This window comes from Microcaecilia unicolor, chromosome 4 (genome assembly GCF_901765095.1).
Source record: "Microcaecilia unicolor chromosome 4, aMicUni1.1, whole genome shotgun sequence".
NCBI lineage: Eukaryota > Metazoa > Chordata > Amphibia > Gymnophiona > Siphonopidae > Microcaecilia > Microcaecilia unicolor.
In genome coordinates, this window is record NC_044034.1 from 360,913,462 (window position 1) to 360,934,768 (window position 21,307).

Here is a 21,307-nt window from a genome sequence, read left to right on the forward strand (position 1 = left end):
TAGGGGGGTCCAGAGCCGAGGAGAGGGGGCACATTTTATATCCCCCCCCCCCGGTGCCACCGCCCCCTGCCACCACCACCACCAGAACCACCTCCAGCAACTGTGTGCCCACCCGCCTGACGACCCTCTCAACCCCCCACCCGCTGTCACTTACCTGTGCTGGCGGGGGACCCCAACCCCCGTCAGCCGAAGCCATCGTCCTTCGTTCATTTGTTTTCTTCTTTCTGAGTCTGACTCTGACGTCCTGCACACGTCCTGCACGTTACGTACTTCCGTGTACGTCGCACACAGCACTGACCAACCGCACGCTACCAGCACAAGGCCCCGCCCCTGCCGCAATTGCCACCAAGGAGCAGCGAGGTAGAAGGTGGTAGGCGGGTTTCAGTGATGTCATGGCTTTGTACAGCAGGAATACTGGGAATTGTGGGCTGTGCGCGCGCGGGTTGCTAGCGTCCCTGTGCAGTTCTTTATGACCTCACTGGCGCTACCTGCGCAGGAGCGGGACGCTTTCTGTGACCGCAGGTAAGGATTGAGGTCCCGACGGCAGCCTGTCAGTGCTCCGGTCTTTGCAGGGAGTAGAGGCCGGGGTACCTACCATATGACCCGCGCGTGGAAATAGGGCCCTTGCAGTGCAATGCTTGCACGCTTTTATGTTGTTACTAGCATGTGATGTCAGACCTTCTCTTACAATATAAAAGTCATGGGTGTAGTGGCCAGCCTTTGTAATTGCACGAGTGTTGTGTGTCTCAAAAGCTGTGGGGTGATCCTGTGTGTACGGGGATCCAAGGCTGCTCCAGTCACACACACTCTCATTCTCACACACACACTCTCTCTCTCACAGACACACTCGCACCCAGTTTCACTCTCTCTCTGTCACACACACACACTCGCACATTCACTCTCTCTCTCTCTCACACACAGTCACTCTCACACACACTCTATCAAACATACACACTCCGAGGAAAACCTTGCCAGCACCTGTTTCACTTGTGTCAGAAACGGGCCTTTTTTACTAGTTATTTCATAAAGTGCCTGATAGTGCAACAACTTGAGATGATAGCACAGTTTTAAAGTGTATACATTGCTGTATGGGGAGTTGCAAGGAGAAATGTCCTAGTTTCATTGTTGGAGAAATATGAAGAGTATATATCGGGACTTACATTGAGATTCTGTTCCTGTCTTCACTCTCAAGTAATTCGTTGAACAGACTGGTAAGCATCGCGTTGGTGGTAGGAAAAATAATGGAGTCGCTGCTGAAGGAAAGGATAGTTAACTTTCTAGAAATCAATGGGTTACAGGATCTGAGGCAACATGGCTTTACCAAAGGGAAATCCTGCTAAACGAGTCTCATTGACTTCTTTGACTTGGTGACCAAAGGACTGGATGAAGGACCTGCACTAGATGTAATCTACTTAGATTTCAGCAAAGCCTTTGATACGGTCCCTTGCAGAAGGCTCATAAATAAGCTGAGAGGACTGAACTTAGGACCCCAAATAACATAGTAACAAAGTAAATGACAGCAGGTAAAGACCTGTACGGTCCATCCAGTCTGCCCGACAAGATACTTTGTATGTATACCCGAGTTTGATTTGTCCTTGCCTTTCTCAGGGCACAGACTGTAGAAGTCTGCCCAGCACTCTTCTTGTACTAAGTTCTGAAGATTCTGGAACCCTAAAGAGTTACAAGATTCTGGAATCCCAATTAGTAGCAACATTCCATGTAGAACTCCAAAGAGTAACATAGTAACATAGTAAATGACGGCAGATAAAGACCTGAACGGTCCAGCCAGTCTGCCCAACAAGATAAACTCATCATACACGGTATGTGATACTTTATATGCGTACCCAAGTTTGATTTGTCCTTGCCTTTCTCAGGGCACAGACCATAGAAGTCTGCCCAGCACTGTTCTTGTACTAAGTTCTGAAGCTAACGTTGAAGCCCCTTAAAATTTACACTCCAGCCCATCCATATCTATTCAGTCACAATCAGGGCATAGACCATAAAAGTATGCCCAGCTCCCGTTTTATTTCCCAATTACCAGCGTCGCCACCCAATCTCCGCTAAGATTCCGTGGAACCATTCCTTCTAAACAGGATTCCTTTGTGTTTATCCCACGTATGTTTGAATTCCATTACTGTTTTCATCTCCACCACCTCCCACGGGAGGGCATTCACGTATCCACCACCCTCTCCGTGAAAAAATACTTCCTGACATTAGTCCTGAGTCTGCCCCCCTTCAACCTCAATTCATGTCCTCTAGTTCTACCACCTTCCCGTCTCCGGAAAAGGTTCGTTTGCGGATTAATACCTTTCAAATATTTGAACGTGTGTATCATGTCACCCGTTTCTCCTTTCCTCCAAGGTATACATGTTCAGGTCAGCAAGTCTCTCCTCATACGGTTTGCAATGCAAATCCCATACCATTTTCGTAGCTTTTCTTTGCACCGCTTCCAGTCTTTTTACATCTTTAGCAAGATACGGCTTTCAAAACTGAATACAATACTCCAAGTGGGGCCTCACCAACGACTTGTAGAGGGGCATCAACACTTCCTTTCTTCTCCTGGTTACGCCCTTCTCTATGCAGCCTAGCATCCTTCTAGCCACGGCCGGCACCTTGTCGCACTGTTTCTTCACCTTCAGATCCTCAGATACCAACACCCCAAGGTCTCTCTCCTGAGTCAAGCTTACTAATTTCTCCCCTCCTATTCGGTATCTCTCTTTCAAGTTTCTGCAAGAGGTTGACCGACAGCCAGCAGAGGGTATCGGTAAATGGAATCATAAGTACATAAGTAATGCCATACTGGGAAAAGACCAAAGGTCCATCAAGCCCAGCATCCTGTCCACGACAGCGGCCAATCCAGGTCAAGGGCACCTGGCAAGCTACCCAAATGTACAAACATTTTATACAAGTTATTCCCGAAATTGTGGATTTTTCCCAAGTCCATTTAGTAGCGGTCTATAGACTTGTCCTTCAGGAAACCGTCCAACCCCTTTTTAAACTCTGCCAAGCTAACCGCCTTCACTACATTCTCCGGCAACGAATTCCAGAGTTTAATTATGCGTTGGGTGAAGAAAAACTTTCTCCGATTTGTTTTAATCCACTCGGAGGAAAGGAAGGTTGAGTAGTGGAGTGCCTCAAGGGTCGGTGCTGGGGCCGATTCTGTTTAATATATTTGTGAGAGATATTGCTGAAGGGTTAGAAGGAAAAGTTTGCCTTTTTGCGGATGACCCCGAAGATAGCCAATAGAGTGGATACCCTGGAGGGAGTAGAAACCATGAGAAGGGATCTCCAAATGTTAGAAGAATGGTCAAGAGTCTGGCAGTTAAAGTTTAATTTATATACACTTTCATACCACTAATACTTATTTATTTAAAATGTTATGGTGCTCAGTGTGTATTGAGTGCCAAACTTCCGTTCATCACGGAACCAGCTTATAGCAGAACAATCCCGATACCATCATTGGACTGGACCCTTCTTTCTCCGTCTGCCAAAGTCAATTATATTTAACATGAAGCAATTGCCGATCTCTATTCATTTACTAATGTCATCCACAAGATATCACATTACTTTATCTTAGAACAGTTCCATATGCAGTGGCCAGTCTCAAAGGGCTGCTGGTAAACTGTGTTTAACTGTGCCTTTAGCGCTCAGAAGAAATTTTCTTTGAAAACTTTGTTGTTCCCAAGGTGGAGGCATGTTTCGCCTTAAGGGCGTATTCAGGAGACCATACTGAAAAAATATGAACATCACACACTATTATTACCTATATCATGATTTTGACTTGTATTAACTTAAAATACAAAAATCTACTTTTTAACAGTTGCTCATTCTATTCTGACAGACCTTTTGTTTTAACTTTATTTCTAAGAAATAAGACAGATTGAATTAAATGGTTAATTTTCAAATTCCCCTCGTAGGCTATAAGCTTCACATGATGAAGGCCCCCTCCCTCATCATGTGAAGCAGGACTTACGTCCAAGGAGGTTTGATTGCAGCCCTGTCCTGATTTACATGGCAACTCCTGAGACACGGTTCTGGCTGACCTGATAGGATCAGGTGGGGTCGTGGATTTGATATATGCATTTCTGTAGGTACAGCCTTGTGGGCTCACAACCTAAGTTTTTGTACCTGGGGCAATGGAGGGTTAAGTGACTTGCCCAGGGTCACAAGGAGCTGCAGTAGGAATTGAACCCAGTTCCCCAGGATCAACATTCACTGCATTAACCACTAGGCTACTCCTCCATTCTTCTGTTTGGGATTCGGAATATTGCTATTCTTTGGGGTTCTACATAGAACGTTGCTATTCTTAAGACTGTGCCTGGAATCTTGTTAATGGGAAAAGGTGCAGCGAAGGGTGACGAAAATGATAGCGGGGATGGGATGACTTCCCTATGAAGAAAGACTAAGGAGGCTAGGGCTTTTCAGCTTGGAGAAGAGACGGCTGAGGGGAGACATGATAGAGATATAAAATAATGAGTGGAGTGGAACAGGTGGATGGATGTGAAGCGTCTGTTCACGCTTTCCAAAAATAGTAGGACTAGGGGGCATGCAATGAAACTACAGTGTAGTAAATTTAAAACAAATCGGAGAAAATGTTTCTTCACCCAACGCATAATTAAACTCTGGAATTCGTTGCCGGAGAACGCGGTGAAAGCGATTAGCTTGGCAGAGTTTAAAAAGGGTTTGGACGGTTTCCTAAAGGCCAAGTCCATAGACCGCTACTAAATGGACTCGGAAAAATCCACAATTTTGGGCATAACATGTATAGAATGTTTGTACGTTTGGGAAGCTGCCAGGTGCCCTTGACCTGGATTGGCCGCTATTGGGGACAAGATGCTGGGCTTGATGGGCCTTTGGTCTTTTCCCAGTATGACATTACTTCAAATCCTTGCTCAAAGGCCACCTCTTCAATGTCGCCTTCAGCACCTAACCACCATACCTCTATTCAGGAAATCTAGACTGCCCCAGCTTGACATTTCGTCCTTTAGATTGTAAGCTCCTTTGAGCAGGGACTGTTCTTCTTTGTACAGCGCTGCGTAACCCTAGTAGCGCTGTAGAAATGTTAAGTAGTATGTACTTATTCTGCCTTTCTGTGGTTTTTGCAAAGCGGTTTACATTGTATATGCAGGTACTTAGCTGTACCTGGGGCAATGGAGGGTTACGTGACTTGCCCGGAGTCACAAGGAGCTGCAGTGGGAATTGAACCCCCTCCTTCCCCGCCCATGTCTGTACTGTAGTAATAGTACTGTACTACTAACCATTAGGCTAGTCCACCACTCCCCGCCCACCGCTAAAAGGCACTTCCTGGTTGGCCTGAGATGTTCATCCCGTCCCCGCCCCACTGCTGAAAGACGCTCCCTGGTTGGCCAGAGAGTTGTGATGACGCTCTGTCGGCGGCGCCGTGTACGCGTTTTGTTTTGGTTTCATGACAGCTCGTGCTGGAGGTGTGGTGCTCAGTAAGTGGGGTGGGTCCCCGTTGTTGCCCGTTCTGAAAGAAGCCTTGGGGCCAGCGAGGGTAAAGTGCTTTAGAAAAAGGTACTGTGCTCTGGGTTCTTTAGGAAACTGTCATTGTTGCAATGGTGCCGTAGCCCGCTGACTGGGTTGGGTTGCTTTGGGTGTGAGTGCGGGAGGCGCGCGCGCCTTACCTCTGCTTCTGCTGAGTCACGGTGAGTAGGGCGCGCGGGCGTCTTTAAATCCCCTCCCGGCAGCGTGCGCTTTACTTGCTCATAGCAACAGAGCTTCCGTGCAGGAGCAGCGCTGGTGTGGTTCTAGCCAGCAAGGTTTCGAGGATCTCTAGGAGTCCGTGAGTTAATACAAGTTCTCTGGTTGGGTGTTTTACGAGTGTCATTGAAATATCGATGTTTCAATTTACTTTTTCATTTCTTAATCTTTGAAAAAACCAGTGTGGTCCAGGCTGGACTCTGGAGAGTTGAAGTGGGTGTGGTGGTGAAGGGAAAAGTGGTTAAGTACGGTGCGGCAACAGAGGGTTGGATTTGGTTTGTGGGTGAGTAGCGTGAAATAATAATGTTGTCTTATTCTTATTTTTTTTTTGAACTTGTTTATATTTTTGGTTTCTTTCTTGCTTTATATTAATTTCTCTAGCAGGATGCTTTTGTCCACGTGTCCTCGGATTCCTAAGTTTCCTTCCTGTTTTACGTCTTACCATTTTTTCTAGATCATGTCCACCCTATCGTCATTTTTCTTTTGCTTATGATGTTCCTGTGTTCCAGTCTTCTTTTCCTCTTGCTTTTTGTTTATTGAAGGCTTTCTATACTGCTCTATCTGACAACCAGGTCAGGGCGGTTTATAGCACTAAAATTGAGGATTCGAAAGGAATCCATCATTTTGCATAGGACAAAGTCTGGTCATACAAGCTAAAAACATAAAAAAATAAATCAGTTGCCCATTTCTATTTCCTACATATTTCACCTCTTTCCCTCATCTTGTCCTTCACATACCATCATTTCTTTATCCCTCCCAGTCATCCCACCTCTGCACGGGAATGGGGATTGTGGGATTCCCATGGGGATGGAAAAAGCTCCGTTTCTGGCAAAAGAAGAGTTGCCTGCCTCACTGTATCTTGCCACTTTTATCTTTATCAATATTTCATATAATTTTTTTATTCAAAGCCTTTGGGGGGCTGGGGGATTCTGTAACTGATGCTAAAAAAAAATCGGGGCCAGAAACTCCAAGATGTGCACTCGTTCCAGCTCAAATGGAGGAAAACAGCTTATACTTCAATTTGGGAAAAGAGAACAGTTACTGTATGTTTTATAAATCCCAAAACTGTATGAATAACCAGATTTAGCTACTTAAGCTTAAAAAAAAACAAACAATCTTTTTTGAAAGATAAATGTGCTCATAACTTTCTTAGGACTACCAGAGCCCAATAGATCTTAACTCGGTCCTTATGATGTAACCGTAGCACATTTATAATAGAATTTTTCACTTTTTTTCCGTGCCAAACAATGCTTGAAAGTGAGTGGAGGAGTGGCCTAGTGGTTAGGGTGGTGGACTTTGGTCCTGGGGAACTGAGCTCAATTCCCACCTCAGGCACAGGCAGCTCCTTCTGACTCTGGGCAAGTCACTTAACCCTCCATTGCCCCATGTAAGCTGCATTGAGCCTGCCATGAGTGGGAAAAGCGCAGGGTACAAATGTAACAAAAATAAAATAGATATTATTGGAGAATCTACATGGAATGTTGCTATTCCACTAGCAACATTCCATGTAGAATCTCAAATAGTAGCAACAGTGGAGGAGTGGCCTAGTGGTTCGGGTGGTGGACTTTGGTCCTGAGGAACTGAGTTCGATTCCCACTTCAGGCACAGGCAGCTCCTTGTGACTCTGGGCAAGTCACTTAACCCTCCATTGCCCCATGTAAGCCGCATTGAGCCTGCCATGAGTGGGAAAGCACAGGGTACAAATGAAACAAAAAAAAAAAACCCCTAAAAAAAAAAATATATATATATATATATATATATATATATATAAAAATAAACAGCAATATCAAATTTTCAACTTAGCTTTCAAATGCTGATTTTTCTGGGTCCCATTTCTTCTAAATATTGGCTGTTGAGTTAGGGACCCGAACAACCAATATTTAGAAGAAATGGGATCCAGAACAATCGACATTTGAAAACTAAGTTGAAAATTTGATATTGCTGTTTATTTTTTTAATATATTCACTTTCAAGCACTGTTTGGCACTGAAAAAAGTGAAAAATTCTGTTGTAAATGTGCTGCGATTACATCGTAAGGACCGCGTTAAGACCTCTTGGTCTGTGGTAGTCCTAAGAAAATTTATGAGCATATTTATCTTTAAAAACAAAACTTTTTTTTTCAAGTTGAAGAAGTGGCTGAATTTGTGTTTATTGATAACACTTTTGGGATTTATAAAACATACCGACACCCAAATCATGGCATTTAGGCTCATAAATGGCATGTTCCTGACCTGTCCGTGCTCCTCCCCGGCCATGCCCCCTTTTTGAGTTGCACAGTATGGGGTTTGGGCACCTGGTGTTAGAATAACACACAGGCGGCTGACACATGAAACCAAATTAGTGCCAATTAAGATCAATTGATAATGCCTTGTTAACCTATTTGTGCGTGTATCTTGAATCTGTGCCCAAATTTGAGCACCATATTTAGAATTCAGTGGTTTATGTATTACTTTGGCAATGAGTACAAAAATTATGAGAGCCATCTGAAGTTGAATGGTTTGGGAGGTGATCCTAGGACCCTCTTAACCTTTAAGATAGGAAAGTTTAGAGTGATGGCCCATTTGATAAATATTGACAGACATATTTGAGGTAAAATCTACAGGAGTTTTTACCATTTGAATTTTAAAAATCCCAAAAATGAATCCTTCATTCTCACTGGACCATTTGTTCTGTGGCTTAGGAAAGTGTATGTCGCAAGCAGGCCTTGCATATTGTAATTCCTTGTTGGTATGAATTCATGTTCTGTCTTTCAAAAATCCTGATTTCTGTTTACTAATGCAATGTCCTGTTTAATTGCCAGGTGGAGAACTGGAAAAACAGGGTTTTGTTTTTCCCCTCTTGAAAACCAGAATGTCTGTTAGAAAAGTTACCAAACTTGTCCTCAGTAAGGAACAGTCAGAGGGGGTTGGGGCTCGTGTTCGAAGAAGCATCGGAAGACCCGAGGTATGTGTGTGTGTGGTTTCATTTGTGCTTTGTTAAAATACAAACTAAGGGGTATGTTTAACAACAACAACAACCATTTCTGCAGCGCTGTACCATTCAGACATAGAAGGACAGTCCCTGCTCAAAGAGCTTACAATCTAAAAGACAAGAGAACAAACTAAAGACAAGTGAACAATCTAGAGGACGAGTGAACAGTTAATCTGATAGGGTGGATAGATTGGGGTATTTTATATTTCTGTTTACTAAGGTGCATTAGCGTTTCTACGCTCCCTTAAATTTAAGGCTCGTTAAACACTGTGTCTATATATTTCTACGGGTGTGTTAGCGTTTAACGCATGTAAACCATTTACACACGTTAAAAACGCTAACGCGCCCGTAGCACACCTTTGTAAACGTAGGCCTAAATGCTTTGTAACAGTAAAGGTTTATTTGTGGCTTCTTGATACGCTGCTGATCAGACGAGTGCAGCTACCCAATCTCTCTATATAATAATTTGTTCATCTGCATCCCTGGATGGCTGGTTGGCTGGGTTCGTAACCGTATGCAAATGAGCTTGCGTCAGCTCGCCTCCAGCGTTCCCTTCCCTCTGTGTCCTGCCCTCGGGGAAAGACGAAATGACGTCAGAGGAGGGCGGGACACTGAGAGGGAAGGCTGGAGGTGAAGCGAGCCAAGCCTGTCGCTACTGCGACCTGAGATATGGATGAGAGGGGAGAGAAGAATTGCTGGACATGGAGGGGAGGGGAGAATCACTGGACATGGATGGGAGGGCAGAGGAGAGGAGGGTTAGGGGAGAATCGCTGGACATGGATGGGAGGGGAGGGGAGAACTGCTGGACATGGATGGGAGGGCAGAGGAGAGGAGGGTTAGGGGAGAACTGCTGGACATGGATGGGAGGGGAGGGGAGAATCGCTGGACATGGATGAGAGGGGAGAGAAGAATCACTGGACATGGAGGGGAGGGGAGAATCACTGGACATGGAGGGGAGAATCACTGGACATGGATGGGAGAGGAGAGGAGGGTTAGGGGAGAACTGCTGGACATGGATGGGAGGGGAGGGGAGAACTGCTGGACATGGATGGGAGGGGAGGGGAGAATCGCTGGACATGGATGAGAGGGGAGAGAAGAATCACTGGACATGGAGGGGAGGGGAGAATCACTGGACATGGATGGGAGGGCAGAGGAGAGGAGGGTTAGGGGAGAATCGCTGGACATGGATGGGAGGGGAGGGGAGAACTGCTGGACATGGATGGGAGGGGAGGGGAGAATCGCTGGACATGGATGAGAGGGGAGAGAAGAATCACTGGACATGGAGGGGAGGGGAGAATCACTGGACATGGATGGGAGGGCAGAGGAGAGGAGGGTTAGGGGAGAATCGCTGGACATGGATGGGAGGGGAGGGGAGAACTGCTGGACATGGATGGGAGGGGAGGGGAGAATCGCTGGACATGGATGAGAGGGGAGGGGAGAATCACTGGACATGGAGGGGAGGGGAGAATCACTGGACATGGATGGGAGGGAGAATCACTGGACATGGATGGGAGGGCAGAGGAGAGGAGGGTTAGGGGAGAATCGCTGGACATGGATGGGAGGGGAGGGGAGAATCGCTGGACATGGATGAGAGGGGAGAGAAGAATCACTGGACATGGAGGGGAGGGGAGAATCACTGGACATGGAGGGGAGGGGAGAATCACTGGACATGGATGGGAGGGCAGAGGAGAGGAGGGTTAGGGGAGAATCGCTGGACATGGATGGGAGGGGAGGGGAGAACTGCTGGACATGGATGGGATGGGAGAGGAGAATTGCTGGACAAGGAGGGGAGGGGAGAGCAGGGGAGCGAGACTAGAAAATGCCTAGATGATAGCCTTCCTAGGGCCCGTTTCATTTGTTCCGAAATGGGCGTTTTTGCTTGTTTACAATAAATTGGGAAAGAGAAGAAATTACAGTGGAATCAAAGGAAGGTGGTGGGGGGAGAGGGAGAAAGAGAGCTCAATAGGTCGTCTGAGGGTTAAGGATATAGGGATGCTGCTAGTAGATGGAGATGCGGAATGGCTGTAGACTAAACGTAAAACTTGTGCTTTTGTCCTTCTTTTTTAAAATGAATGTTAATGGATGAATCTTTACATAAAGGTACTGCGCACTGTGTGTGAACTCTTGTGAAAAAGAGTTCCTACTATGTGCAAATAATGGATGAATCTCTTCATAAAGGTACTGCGCACTGTGTGTGAACTCCTGTGAAAAAGAGTTCCTACTATGTGCAAATAATGGGTGAATCTCTTCTTAAAGGTACTGCGCACTGTGTGTGAACTCTTGTGAAAAAGAGTTCCTACTATGTGCAAATAATGGGTGAATCTCTTCATAAAGGTACTGCGCACTGTGTGTGAACTCCTGTGAAAAAGAGTTCCTACTATGTGCAAATAATGGGTGAATCTCTTCATAAAGGTACTGCGCACTGTGTGTGAACTCTTGTGAAAAAGAGTTCCTACTATGTGCAAATAATGGGTGAATCTCTTCATAAAGGTACTGCGCACTGTGTGTGAACTCCTGTGAAAAAGAGTTCCTACTATGTGCAAATAATGGGTGAATCTCTTCATAAAGGTACTGCGCACTGTGTGTGAACTCTTGTGAAAAAGAGTTCCTACTATGTGCAAATAATGGGTGAATCTCTTCATAAAGGTACTGCGCACTGTGTGTGAACTCTTGTGAAAAAGAGTTCCTACTATGTGCAAATAATGGATGAATCTCTTCATAAAGGTACTGCACACTGTGTGTGAACTCTTGTGAAAAAGAGTTCCTACTATGTGCAAATAATGGATGAATCTCTTCATAAAGGTACTGCACACTGTGTGTGAACTCTTGTGAAAAAGAGTTCCTACTATGTGCAAATAATGGGTGAATCTCTTCATAAAGGTACTGCGCACTGTGTGTGAACTCTTGTGAAAAAGAGTTCCTACTATGTGCAAATAATGGGTGAATCTCTTCATAAAGGTACTGCGCACTGTGTGTGAACTCTTGTGAAAAAGAGTTCCTACTATGTGCAAATAATGGGTGAATCTCTTCATAAAGGTACTGCGCACTGTGTGTGAACTCTTGTGAAAAAGAGTTCCTACTATGTGCAAATAATGGGTGAATCTCTTCATAAAGGTACTGCGCACTGTGTGTGAACTCTTGTGAAAAAGAGTTCCTACTATGTGCAAATAATGGGTGAATCTCTTCATAAAGGTACTGCGCACTGTGTGTGAACTCCTGTGAAAAAGAGTTCCTACTATGTGCAAATAATGGGTGAATCTTTTCATAAAGGTACTGCGCACTGTGTGTGAACTCCTGTGAAAAAGAGTTCCTACTATGTGCAAATAATGGGTGAATCTTTTCATAAAGGTACTGCGCACTGTGTGTGAACTCCTGTGAAAAAGAGTTCCTACTATGTGCAAATAATGCATGTTGTTTAAGAAAAGAGTTCACTGTGTACATTATTATCGGCAAACGGCCCACGCCTATTGGATGCATCAGGAGAACGCAGGGTACGGTTTGAAGAGAATGTTTGAAGGTATTTGTATCTGGTTGGTGGGGTGCCAGTGTTTTTTAAATAAAGTTCTACAAAGTTAAGTGTTAACCTGGAGTAGCAAAACTGACAGGTTTGTGGCCGTTTAGACTAACGGATATATTGAGCCATGCCCCTATAAATAGGTTACCCCTCCTAATTCTCTAATCTTAGGGGCTCCTTGTACTAATCCGTGTTACAGTAATGCGCACTTAAAGCAGCTAAAAATAGAGTACCACAGGACACGCACGGGCATCCTACGGTAACTTCAAAATGTGCACACGCTAAAAATATCTTCTGTTCTTATTGGGGGGGACCATGTCGGGGGCAGAGAGTGGGCATTCCTGCGCTTACCGTCAAGCGCATCTCATTACTGCATGCTAACTGCTGGCACAGGGATACTGGTTACAAAATGGATTACGGCAAGTGCTCGCGCAGTAATATTAACAAATGACCATGAATACAAAAAGTAGACCATTTTCAGACCACTGTAAAAATGGCTTTTAGCATAAGTGTGCAGTGAGGCCACTTTTACCACCCCTTTTAAAAGGATCCCAAAGTGCCTAAATGTAAGTATCATTTGCATGCGAAGGTTATAAGCTACAAGCACTGGCCCACGTAAATGAAACATTCACACATAAGTGCAGTAGCCAGTGACTCCACTGGCCACTGCCACCACACACAAGACCTACCTTGATCCTTGAAGGCCGCCCTGGTGGTGTGGTGGCCTCTGCGGCTACGGGGGCAGGAAAGAATCTCGCTCTCTTTGCTCTCTGTAGCTACTCCATCTGCTCTTCACTCTTCTGTGCTGCGGACAGCCCCACCTTATTTTAAAAATGGCTGCTGAGGAAGCAGGGACGATCCTAGGTCGGCTGCCACCCTGGATGCAGCGGTGTCCGTCCCCCCAGGGTGCAGCATGAGATCCCCCCCTCCCTGGTGCATCCAGCCCCCCCCCCCCCCCCCCACACACACACACACTCTCGGATGCATTCTTGGCTGCTGGAGGGTGCAGAGAGCAGCCGCGTGCCTGTCAGCTCCACTGGCTCCCTCTGCCCCGGAACAGGAAGTAACCTGTTCCAGAGCAGAGAACCAGCGGAGCTGACAGGCGCACGGCTGCTCTCTGCACCCTCCAGCAGCGTGCACCCGGGGTGGACCGCCCCACTCTTGCTATGCCGCTGCGAGGAAGTCTCTGCAGCCATTTTGGGAAAACATGGCGGCGGCGCCTACAGCACAGAAGAGCAAAGCGGAGAGCGCTAGAGACGGAGTAGCGTCAGCGGGCAGGAAAGAGTGGGATTCTTTCCTGCAGCCACAGAGGTCACTACACCACAGGTAGGACTGTAGTATGCAGGAGGGGGATGGCAGTAGGGGGGGGCAGGTTTTGGACAGGTTTTGCACACAGCATCCGTGACAAGGTAGATTGGGGGGGGGGGGGGGAGTGCAGGCAAGGACAGAACATTTTTATTTATTAGGATTTATTTACCACCTTTTTGAATGAATTCAATCAAAGCTAAGTCAAACATAAACAACAGACAATTACAGCGGTAAAAATATTCAAACAATACAAAGTATGGCATATTATGATACACTAGTAAAAGAGGCCCGTTTCCAACAGAAAGGAAACGGGCGCTAGCCAGGTTCCTGGTCCCCCTCCCTCCCCCTCTCGTCTCAGGACCTCCCCCCCCCCCCCCCCCCCCCTCCAGTAAAGCGTTTTAATAGCATAGGGTAAAAACAAGAATGGAACATATGGATAGATAAGATGGAGTAACAGGAGTAAGAAAATAAGGTACTAATTTAAAGAAAGTTGCAAATGAGGTCAGAAAGATGGTTTAATATTATCTTAGGGTAGGAGTGGATAAACCAGTGGCGTAGCCACAGGTGGGCTTGGGTGGGCCAGGGCCCACCCATTTATGGCTCAGGCCCACCCAACAGTAGCACATGTTTAGTGGTAACTGGTGGGAATCCCAAGCTCTGCCTGCTGAAGATTTCCCCCTGGTGGTAACGAAAATGCTACTTTCCACAACACCAGCACCTGCGCATACTCAGTTTTCACCTGCCTGCTGCCTAGGTGGAAAGAAGTGTTTTCCCACCAGCTGAGATAATTTTTTTTTTTTTTTTTTGGGGGGGGGGGGGGGGGAAGAACACTTGGTGCCCACCCAATTCTTGCCTAGGCCCACCCAAAATCTGTTGTCTGGCTACGCCCCTGGGATAAACATGTCCTGTTATAGTATGTGTCGCCAGGGTCATTCCTTGTATGTGTGTGTATGAGACTAGCAAGTTCATTTTGGCCCTCCCAAGCAGAAATATTCTGCTGACCTACCATTTTGAAAATATAAGGGGTGTGTTTATATTGTATTGAAGAAATGTGATTATTTGACAATGCTTCAGAGTGAAGAAATCTTATTTTATGTGTACATATTTTTATTAATATCAAAAACATTGCAAAACACACAACAGCAAGTAGAGTCCAAAAAATTCCCCCAATCCCATCCCTCCCCTTCCTCTAAATTCTCAGAATCCCAAAAAATCCACCCCTTCCACATCACAAAATCCCAAAGCAAACCCACCAATGGTGTGCCCTGCGTCTTTTACACTCAGAACCTGCAGTAATTCGAGTTAAACCTCTAAAATGTTCAGGAGAGCTGAGCACACTTTAGTAGATATGGTGTTTAGGTACAGAGACCAGATGCGCAGGAATTTTCTCCTCGCCCTGATGACTTTAGTCTCTATGGACAAATGTTCCATGTTAAGCAGTCCATACATCCGATCACGCCATAGCATCAGTGTTGGAGGGTTCGGACAAATCCATTGAAGCAAAATACATCTTTTCACAATCAAAGTTACCATGCGAAGGAATAAAACAGAAACTTGGGTACCTTCTACAACAGTTGACATGTCATCAACAGATTCATCCTGGGAGTGGCTTCCCAGTGTCTATTATAGTGTTTTTACTAAGATGGATCCATAAATCTTTCCAAAACAATTGGATCCCCAGGCAGCCCCAGATACAGAACACCAAAGAGCACTGATGAAATCCACACAGTCACACAACTCTCCAAATTGAATCTTGAAAGAATAACCCAACACAGGCCATGTTTCAACAAACACAGTGTTCATCAGGGGTCTCTCATAACGGCAAGCAATATGTTGTCATGTTCATGTTGTCACTATGGTATTCTTATTGAGGCGCAGCATGACAAAATGTTCCACAGGAATGTTCCTCTACAAAAACAGTTTGTCAAAACACGGCTCGTGTTGGGTTATTCTTTTAAGATTCAATTTGGAGAATAAACTTTGGTCATTCTGAACATTTTGGCTGGTACCTCCACTTCTTTGGCTTGAGTCCCAGATACAGTGCTAATAAGAAGCATTAGCAGCATAACATTTCAGACAGGTCCCATTAGATGAGACCCACCTTTTGAGCCCTGGATGGATGAAATTTATAGTGAAATTCTTAGAGCTGACCCTCGTCTGGTTGAAAGTGTCCATCAGTTAAGCTTTGAAGACGACAATTTTATTCTTTTGAACTGCAATTTCCATTAGAAAGGGTTCAACGCAATGTATAAAGACAAAGCCATCAAAAAGTTTTATAATGATAGATCTTCAAAATAATATAATATAACTTAAGCCAATGGAACTTCTCCATAAATTAGCTACATTTGGGTTGTAACTGATCAAAGAAATAGATCTTTAGTTTCTTATGGAAAAATTGCAACCAAGTCCAAAAACAACCCTAATGTTTTACACTACTCACACCCTTACAGAAAATTATCAAACCCAATATTCCCAGAAGCTTAAGTTGTTTTTGTTTTTTTAATAGGATGGTTTTGGTAAATAACCAAACTTCTTTTCCTCCAAAAAGATGTGCAGCTCTTGCTAAAGAGTAAAAGGCTCTTGAGTGACATAATGGCAATGGCCCAGCATATGTAGAGACAAGGGAGTAGCCTGATCAACAGGACACTTCCAAGGAGATGTGAGATGGAAAATAATATATTCTTTAATAGTAGATAAAACTCGACACGGCACTGTGTTTCGGCGAACAACACCTGCCTCAGGAGTCTGTGTATGGTGATCACTTGTAGATGCAGCTGAAGAGCAAGCAAACCAAATCAAGCCTTTAAAAAGACTAATGATTGGTGAAAATGCAAGTTGCATTGCTGAAATCCCAAACGTTGCCGAAACAGCGATTTTCCTGCTTGGTTCTTTTTGAACTCTATTCCATTCTAAATTTTGACTGGGATTTTAGCAACGCAATTTGCATATTTTTTCCCATCTCTCGTCTCCTTGGTCTTGCTTGGAAGTGTCTTGTTGATCACCCTACTCCCTTGTCTCTGCATCGCCCCCTCGTAGCGGATCCAGTTTCTCCAGCATATATAGAAGCAGAGTCTTGTATGTTGCAAAGGTTAGATTACTGGTACTTTTTTGCTCTCCACGACTGCGTTTATGGCGACGTCTTCGTGCAAGGGAATACAGTGACTTTCACCTAAGTCGTGGATGCTCTTCAGTTAAAAATTTAAAACCAAAGAAGCTTAGATTTCATTCTAAATTCTACTTAGCCAATACAAAGAAATTTAAGGTTTATGATCTCGTGTGTGTTTTAAAACATCTATGCTGCAGTACTTTTTTTTCCTTTATTTTTTTTTTATTTTTATTTTTTTATTTATAACCATTTACATTTTTACAAGCGATAAAACAACTTGCTGGAAATACAGAGATATCATCAAGAAGCAAGACAATTTCCCTCTATTTTCTTATTACAGAGGAAAAGGCTTCAGACACTCAGTGAGCCAATTCTTTAAATTTATAGGCTCACTGACTCGTTTGGCGGCTGCAATTTCTCCGCATACTTAGCCTACCACGAGCATCCTCATTAGCCAAAAACCTCTACATTCATTTTTATAACTTTTTTTGGAAACTTTTTTTAGTCCTTAATAGTGTCACTTTATTTCAATCAACTTAAAAGGTACACTTATCTTCTGCTGCTTTCCCATACAGGACTCCCGGCACGCCCTACAGCGAGCTCCCGTTTCGCCAACAGCTTCTTAAGGAGCGGTACCGTTTATTTTTGAGAACTTCCTGTACTAACAAGATGATATTTTGGTAAAGAAAGGGTGAGCAAGCTCCATATCTAGTATTAATGGAAATACAGAGAGTAATATGGAGGAATATATGGAGGAGTGGCCTAGTGGTTAGGGTGGTGGACTTTGGTCCTGAGGAACTGAGTTCGATTCCCGGGCCAGGCAGCTCCTTGTGACTCTGGGCAATGTCACTTAACCCTCCATTGCCCACCGCATTGAGCCTGCCATGAGTGGGAAAGCGCAGGGTACAAATGTAAAAAAAAAAAAAAAAATTTCAGTCAGGTAATTCTATTCTCTTCCTTAGACCACTAAATAGGGAGAGTGAAACAAGATAAGGAGATCAATTAAACAGAAAAATAAACCGTGGTATTAACCTGATTATCCCCAGATATTACTCGTCTAATTCATTATTCCACATTGATCATCTGGTTGGCTTCTTCAAGGCCAGTACGGTGTATAGTCAAATCATTTCATTGAAAAACATACTTATTGTCCAATATTAGTTAGAAATAATACATCTGATTACATTCTTTCTCTTTTAAAAACCAGAAGTTATTTAACATTGCATATACTTAAGTCTCTAATTCAAATCCCACTGATTAAAGTAATCCCAGTTTTCACAGGCTTCACTGCTTTTAAAGTAATAATTGAGGAAATATTTCTGAGGAAAACTTTAGGAGTCATACCCGGAACTCTGGGAAAAACAATAATCTCGATTAATCATCTATAATAATATTCATTTTATTATTCAAAATGTCTGGTCTATTATCGTAACCACTTCTTGCTCATGTAGAATCATTTGTAATAACAATTTTTTACTCTCGAAGGGTTCAGTTGAATTGTCCATGTAACTCTCTAATAAAATTATATCTGAAACAAAATTGTTTACTGCCACCGTTAGGTCCCGAAGTGCCTTCCAGATGGTATTCAATGTAACCTCCACGGGAGCCAAAAACTCCAAGTTGATTTCTCATAGGTGTTTAGGGAGTGGTTCCGCCAATTCGGGTTCTGCTGTAAACGTCCTCCGTTTCAGCATATACCTCTAACTCACTCCTCCACTCCTTTGGACATGGTGGTTGAATAATTCGGGAGCGATGGAGTTGTTTTTTTCCAGGTCCAAGAGCGTCAACGCTCCTTCGCTGGTGCTAATCAAAGGACACACCAACCCTTTCATCTGTGGGCAGTTCGTCGCGCAGCGGTCCCGCACTTGCTGCTCAGGGTATAAAACGCTGGCCATCGGCAGCTGACTGCCGGTTGTCCCCTTCCTCTCAGTTAAGGTAACTGCAATTGCAGAGAGGAAATTTACGTAAAGAAGACGAAACTTCAGAGGGCAGCTGGGCCGTTGGGCATATGAACTTCAGGTCGCCATCTTACCACTCTCCCAGTTTGGGACACTCTTTGTCTGGTTTCTCCTCAGAGGCCTGTCTGATATGGGTAACCCTTCAGGATAGCCCTCTAAGTCATTGAAACACACAAGCCCCCCCCCACCTCTACAAGGTGGTGTCCCTTCGGAGGGACCTTTTTTTTTTTAATTGAATTTTAAATACGTTTATTGGAACTAGTCCTTTCAGAAAATTGGTGATAATTCACATTTAAATTTAAATCATGAAAATATTCAAACATTGTGTTTCTATTTCAGCCAATATACCAGTCCTCAATAGAAAGAGATCCAAGAACACAAACAGTGTGAGCAACACTTATCTCAAAAGATAAAATACAGGAATTACCCTAATGAAAGGACTAATAATCTCTATATATAAAAGGCACCACCAACGTTCTAAATGAAGCCTCCAGCCGGAAGTGTGAAGCGGTGTAGATATCTGGTTTCCCCATGAGTGTCTGCCCCGCCCTCGCTCTCTCTGTAACACAGCTCCTGAGTCCTGACAAATATAAACAGTGAAGGAAAACACAGCAGGAATCCTGTATAATTACCAAACACTGCTCTCTGAAACTTGAGCCTCCCTCTCTCTGTAACACAGCTGGAATCCTGACAAATACAAACAGTGAAAAACACAGCAGGAATCCTGTATAATTACCAAACACTGCTCTCCGGAAACTGGGAGGGGAGAGAGGGGAGGGGGAGACTCTCACTCTCTCTCTCTGTCACACACACACTTGCACATTCACTCTCTCTCAGACATGCACACACTGATAAAAACCTTGCTAGCGCCCGTTTCATTTGCATCAGAAACGGGCCTTTTTTACTAGTAACAAATATTAACTCAGGAAGTTAATCTACAAGGGCAGCCTGTACTGGTTCAGCTGACTTGGACAGTTGTTGATGACCTGCCTCAACAGTTTTATTACTCAAAAACATTACTAACTTGAGATGGTTCAAAGAATATAATTTAGTAAGGTGTTCTACCGTACATTTACAAGGAAACTTACGTACAAAAGCAGCTCCCAATATCTACTACGGTAGGACACAGCAGCAAAAACTGCTTACGTCTTTGTATAGTTAGACATCCAGAAAACATTCTCGCATTCAAAGACAAAAAATAAATAAGAGTCTTTACAGTCTCGGTAGCCAATCCCTATTGGGATCCAACGCAAGAGTAACTAACAAGTGTCAAAGGAATTACTAGTTCGTCCTTTGAAGATTGTAGGCGTGCCGTCAAGTTTAAACTGTCCTGAGAGATGGGAGATAAAGCATCCTGCCCGCCCCCACCAGGAGGTAACGATTGGGAGGGTACTTGTAACTACTCCAGCATAATTTCCTGAACATACCTGGAGGAGAAACACCAAGTTTCTTGGGGAAATTAATCGGGCGCAAATTCTTGCGTCTAAATGTATTCTCCAAGTTTCATTAATAAAGCAGAATTATCTTTCACAAAGCAATAGACAAAGCAGTGGTGTAGCCAAGGGTGGGCCCGGGTGGGCTCAGGCCCACCCAGTAGCAGCACACCTATGACGTGGCTGGCAGGGATCCCCAAGCCCCACCAGACAAAACGCCCAACAACTGTCCCTCCTTCATACCTTGTAAATAGCATCCCTTCACCTGCAGCAACTGATACGTACTGTTCGCACCGACCCCACAGCCTCCCCTCTGATGTATTCCCTCCTTTGCGGAAATTGGAAGTTGCATCAGAGGAAAGGCTGTGGGACCAACATGAGGTGTGTGTATTAGTCGCTGCTTGCTGCCGGTGAAAATCTGCTACTTAAAAGGTATGCGGGGAGGGGGATGTTTGAGAGCCTATATGGCATGCAGGCGAGAGAGAGAGAGACAGACAAAATCACTTGTGGGACAGGGTAGAGTTCTGCCCACCCATCTTAGGCCCAGGCCCACCTAAAATTGGGTGTCTGGCTACGCCCCTGAGACAAAGTATCAGTTTTCTTGACTACCTCTTATCTTCTGGATACGAGTCTTGCTAACAGTTAAACGTGATTCATGATTTTCCACTGAAGACTCCAACTTTTATTTTTAAACCCAGGTGTGTGTCTGTATTTTCTCAATGGACTGCGTCTGTATTTCAGCCACATGTGGTTACGTCACCGCGTGAAGATTCCAAGCAGTGAAGTCTGTAGAAAAGACTTTAAAAAACACACGTGTGGGAATTCCACCCACTGTAACCAATGCTGTACTGTGCTTCATTATCCCTGAGTTCCGTGCATTGCTTTCCTCAGTTCGTTTGTAATTTTAAAAAAATTTCCTCATTTCTGTGCTATTTTGTTCAGGATGACTTGGCTCAAGTCATGGTTTCGAACCAAAAAAAGAACTTAACCACCTCATCTTGAAAAATATTTCCAAAAATGAAATATGGTGTTTAACCGAAAATGTAGTCCTAAATGTCTTTTTATATATATACTAGTAAAAAAGCCCCGTTTCTGATGCAAATGAAACGGGGGCTAGCGATGTTTTCTTCTGTGTGCATGTGGGAGTGTGTGTGTCCCTGCCCTCTGGCCTCTCTCCCCTCCCCCCTCTGAGTCCTTCACTGTTACAGAGCCAGCGATTTGATTTCGTGCTCTGCTGTTTTCCTTCACTGACTGTGTTACAGAGAGGGCGGGGCAGACACTCATAGGGAAACCGGATA

General features: G+C 44.4%; 1 protein-coding gene across 5 annotated transcripts in view; it reads left to right on the top strand.

Moving 5' to 3' along the window:
- The first annotated feature begins 5,436 nt into the window (after positions 1-5,436).
- The window catches only part of PIR (pirin), a 92,832-nt gene continuing 76,961 nt past the window's right edge, over positions 5,437-21,307 (top strand). The window contains exons 1-3 of one of the 5 annotated variants that reach the window (XM_030202316.1): positions 5,697-5,803; positions 5,904-6,004; positions 8,521-8,663. In XM_030202316.1, coding sequence (XP_030058176.1) covers positions 8,571-8,663 — 93 coding nt within the window. In that variant the 5' untranslated portion in view covers positions 5,697-5,803; positions 5,904-6,004; positions 8,521-8,570. Of the gene's footprint in view, positions 5,536-5,602; positions 5,667-5,696; positions 5,804-5,903; positions 6,005-8,520; positions 8,664-21,307 lie in introns of those variants that run through there. The other 4 variants (XM_030202321.1, XM_030202319.1, XM_030202320.1 and 1 more) reach the window with 4 other exon arrangements.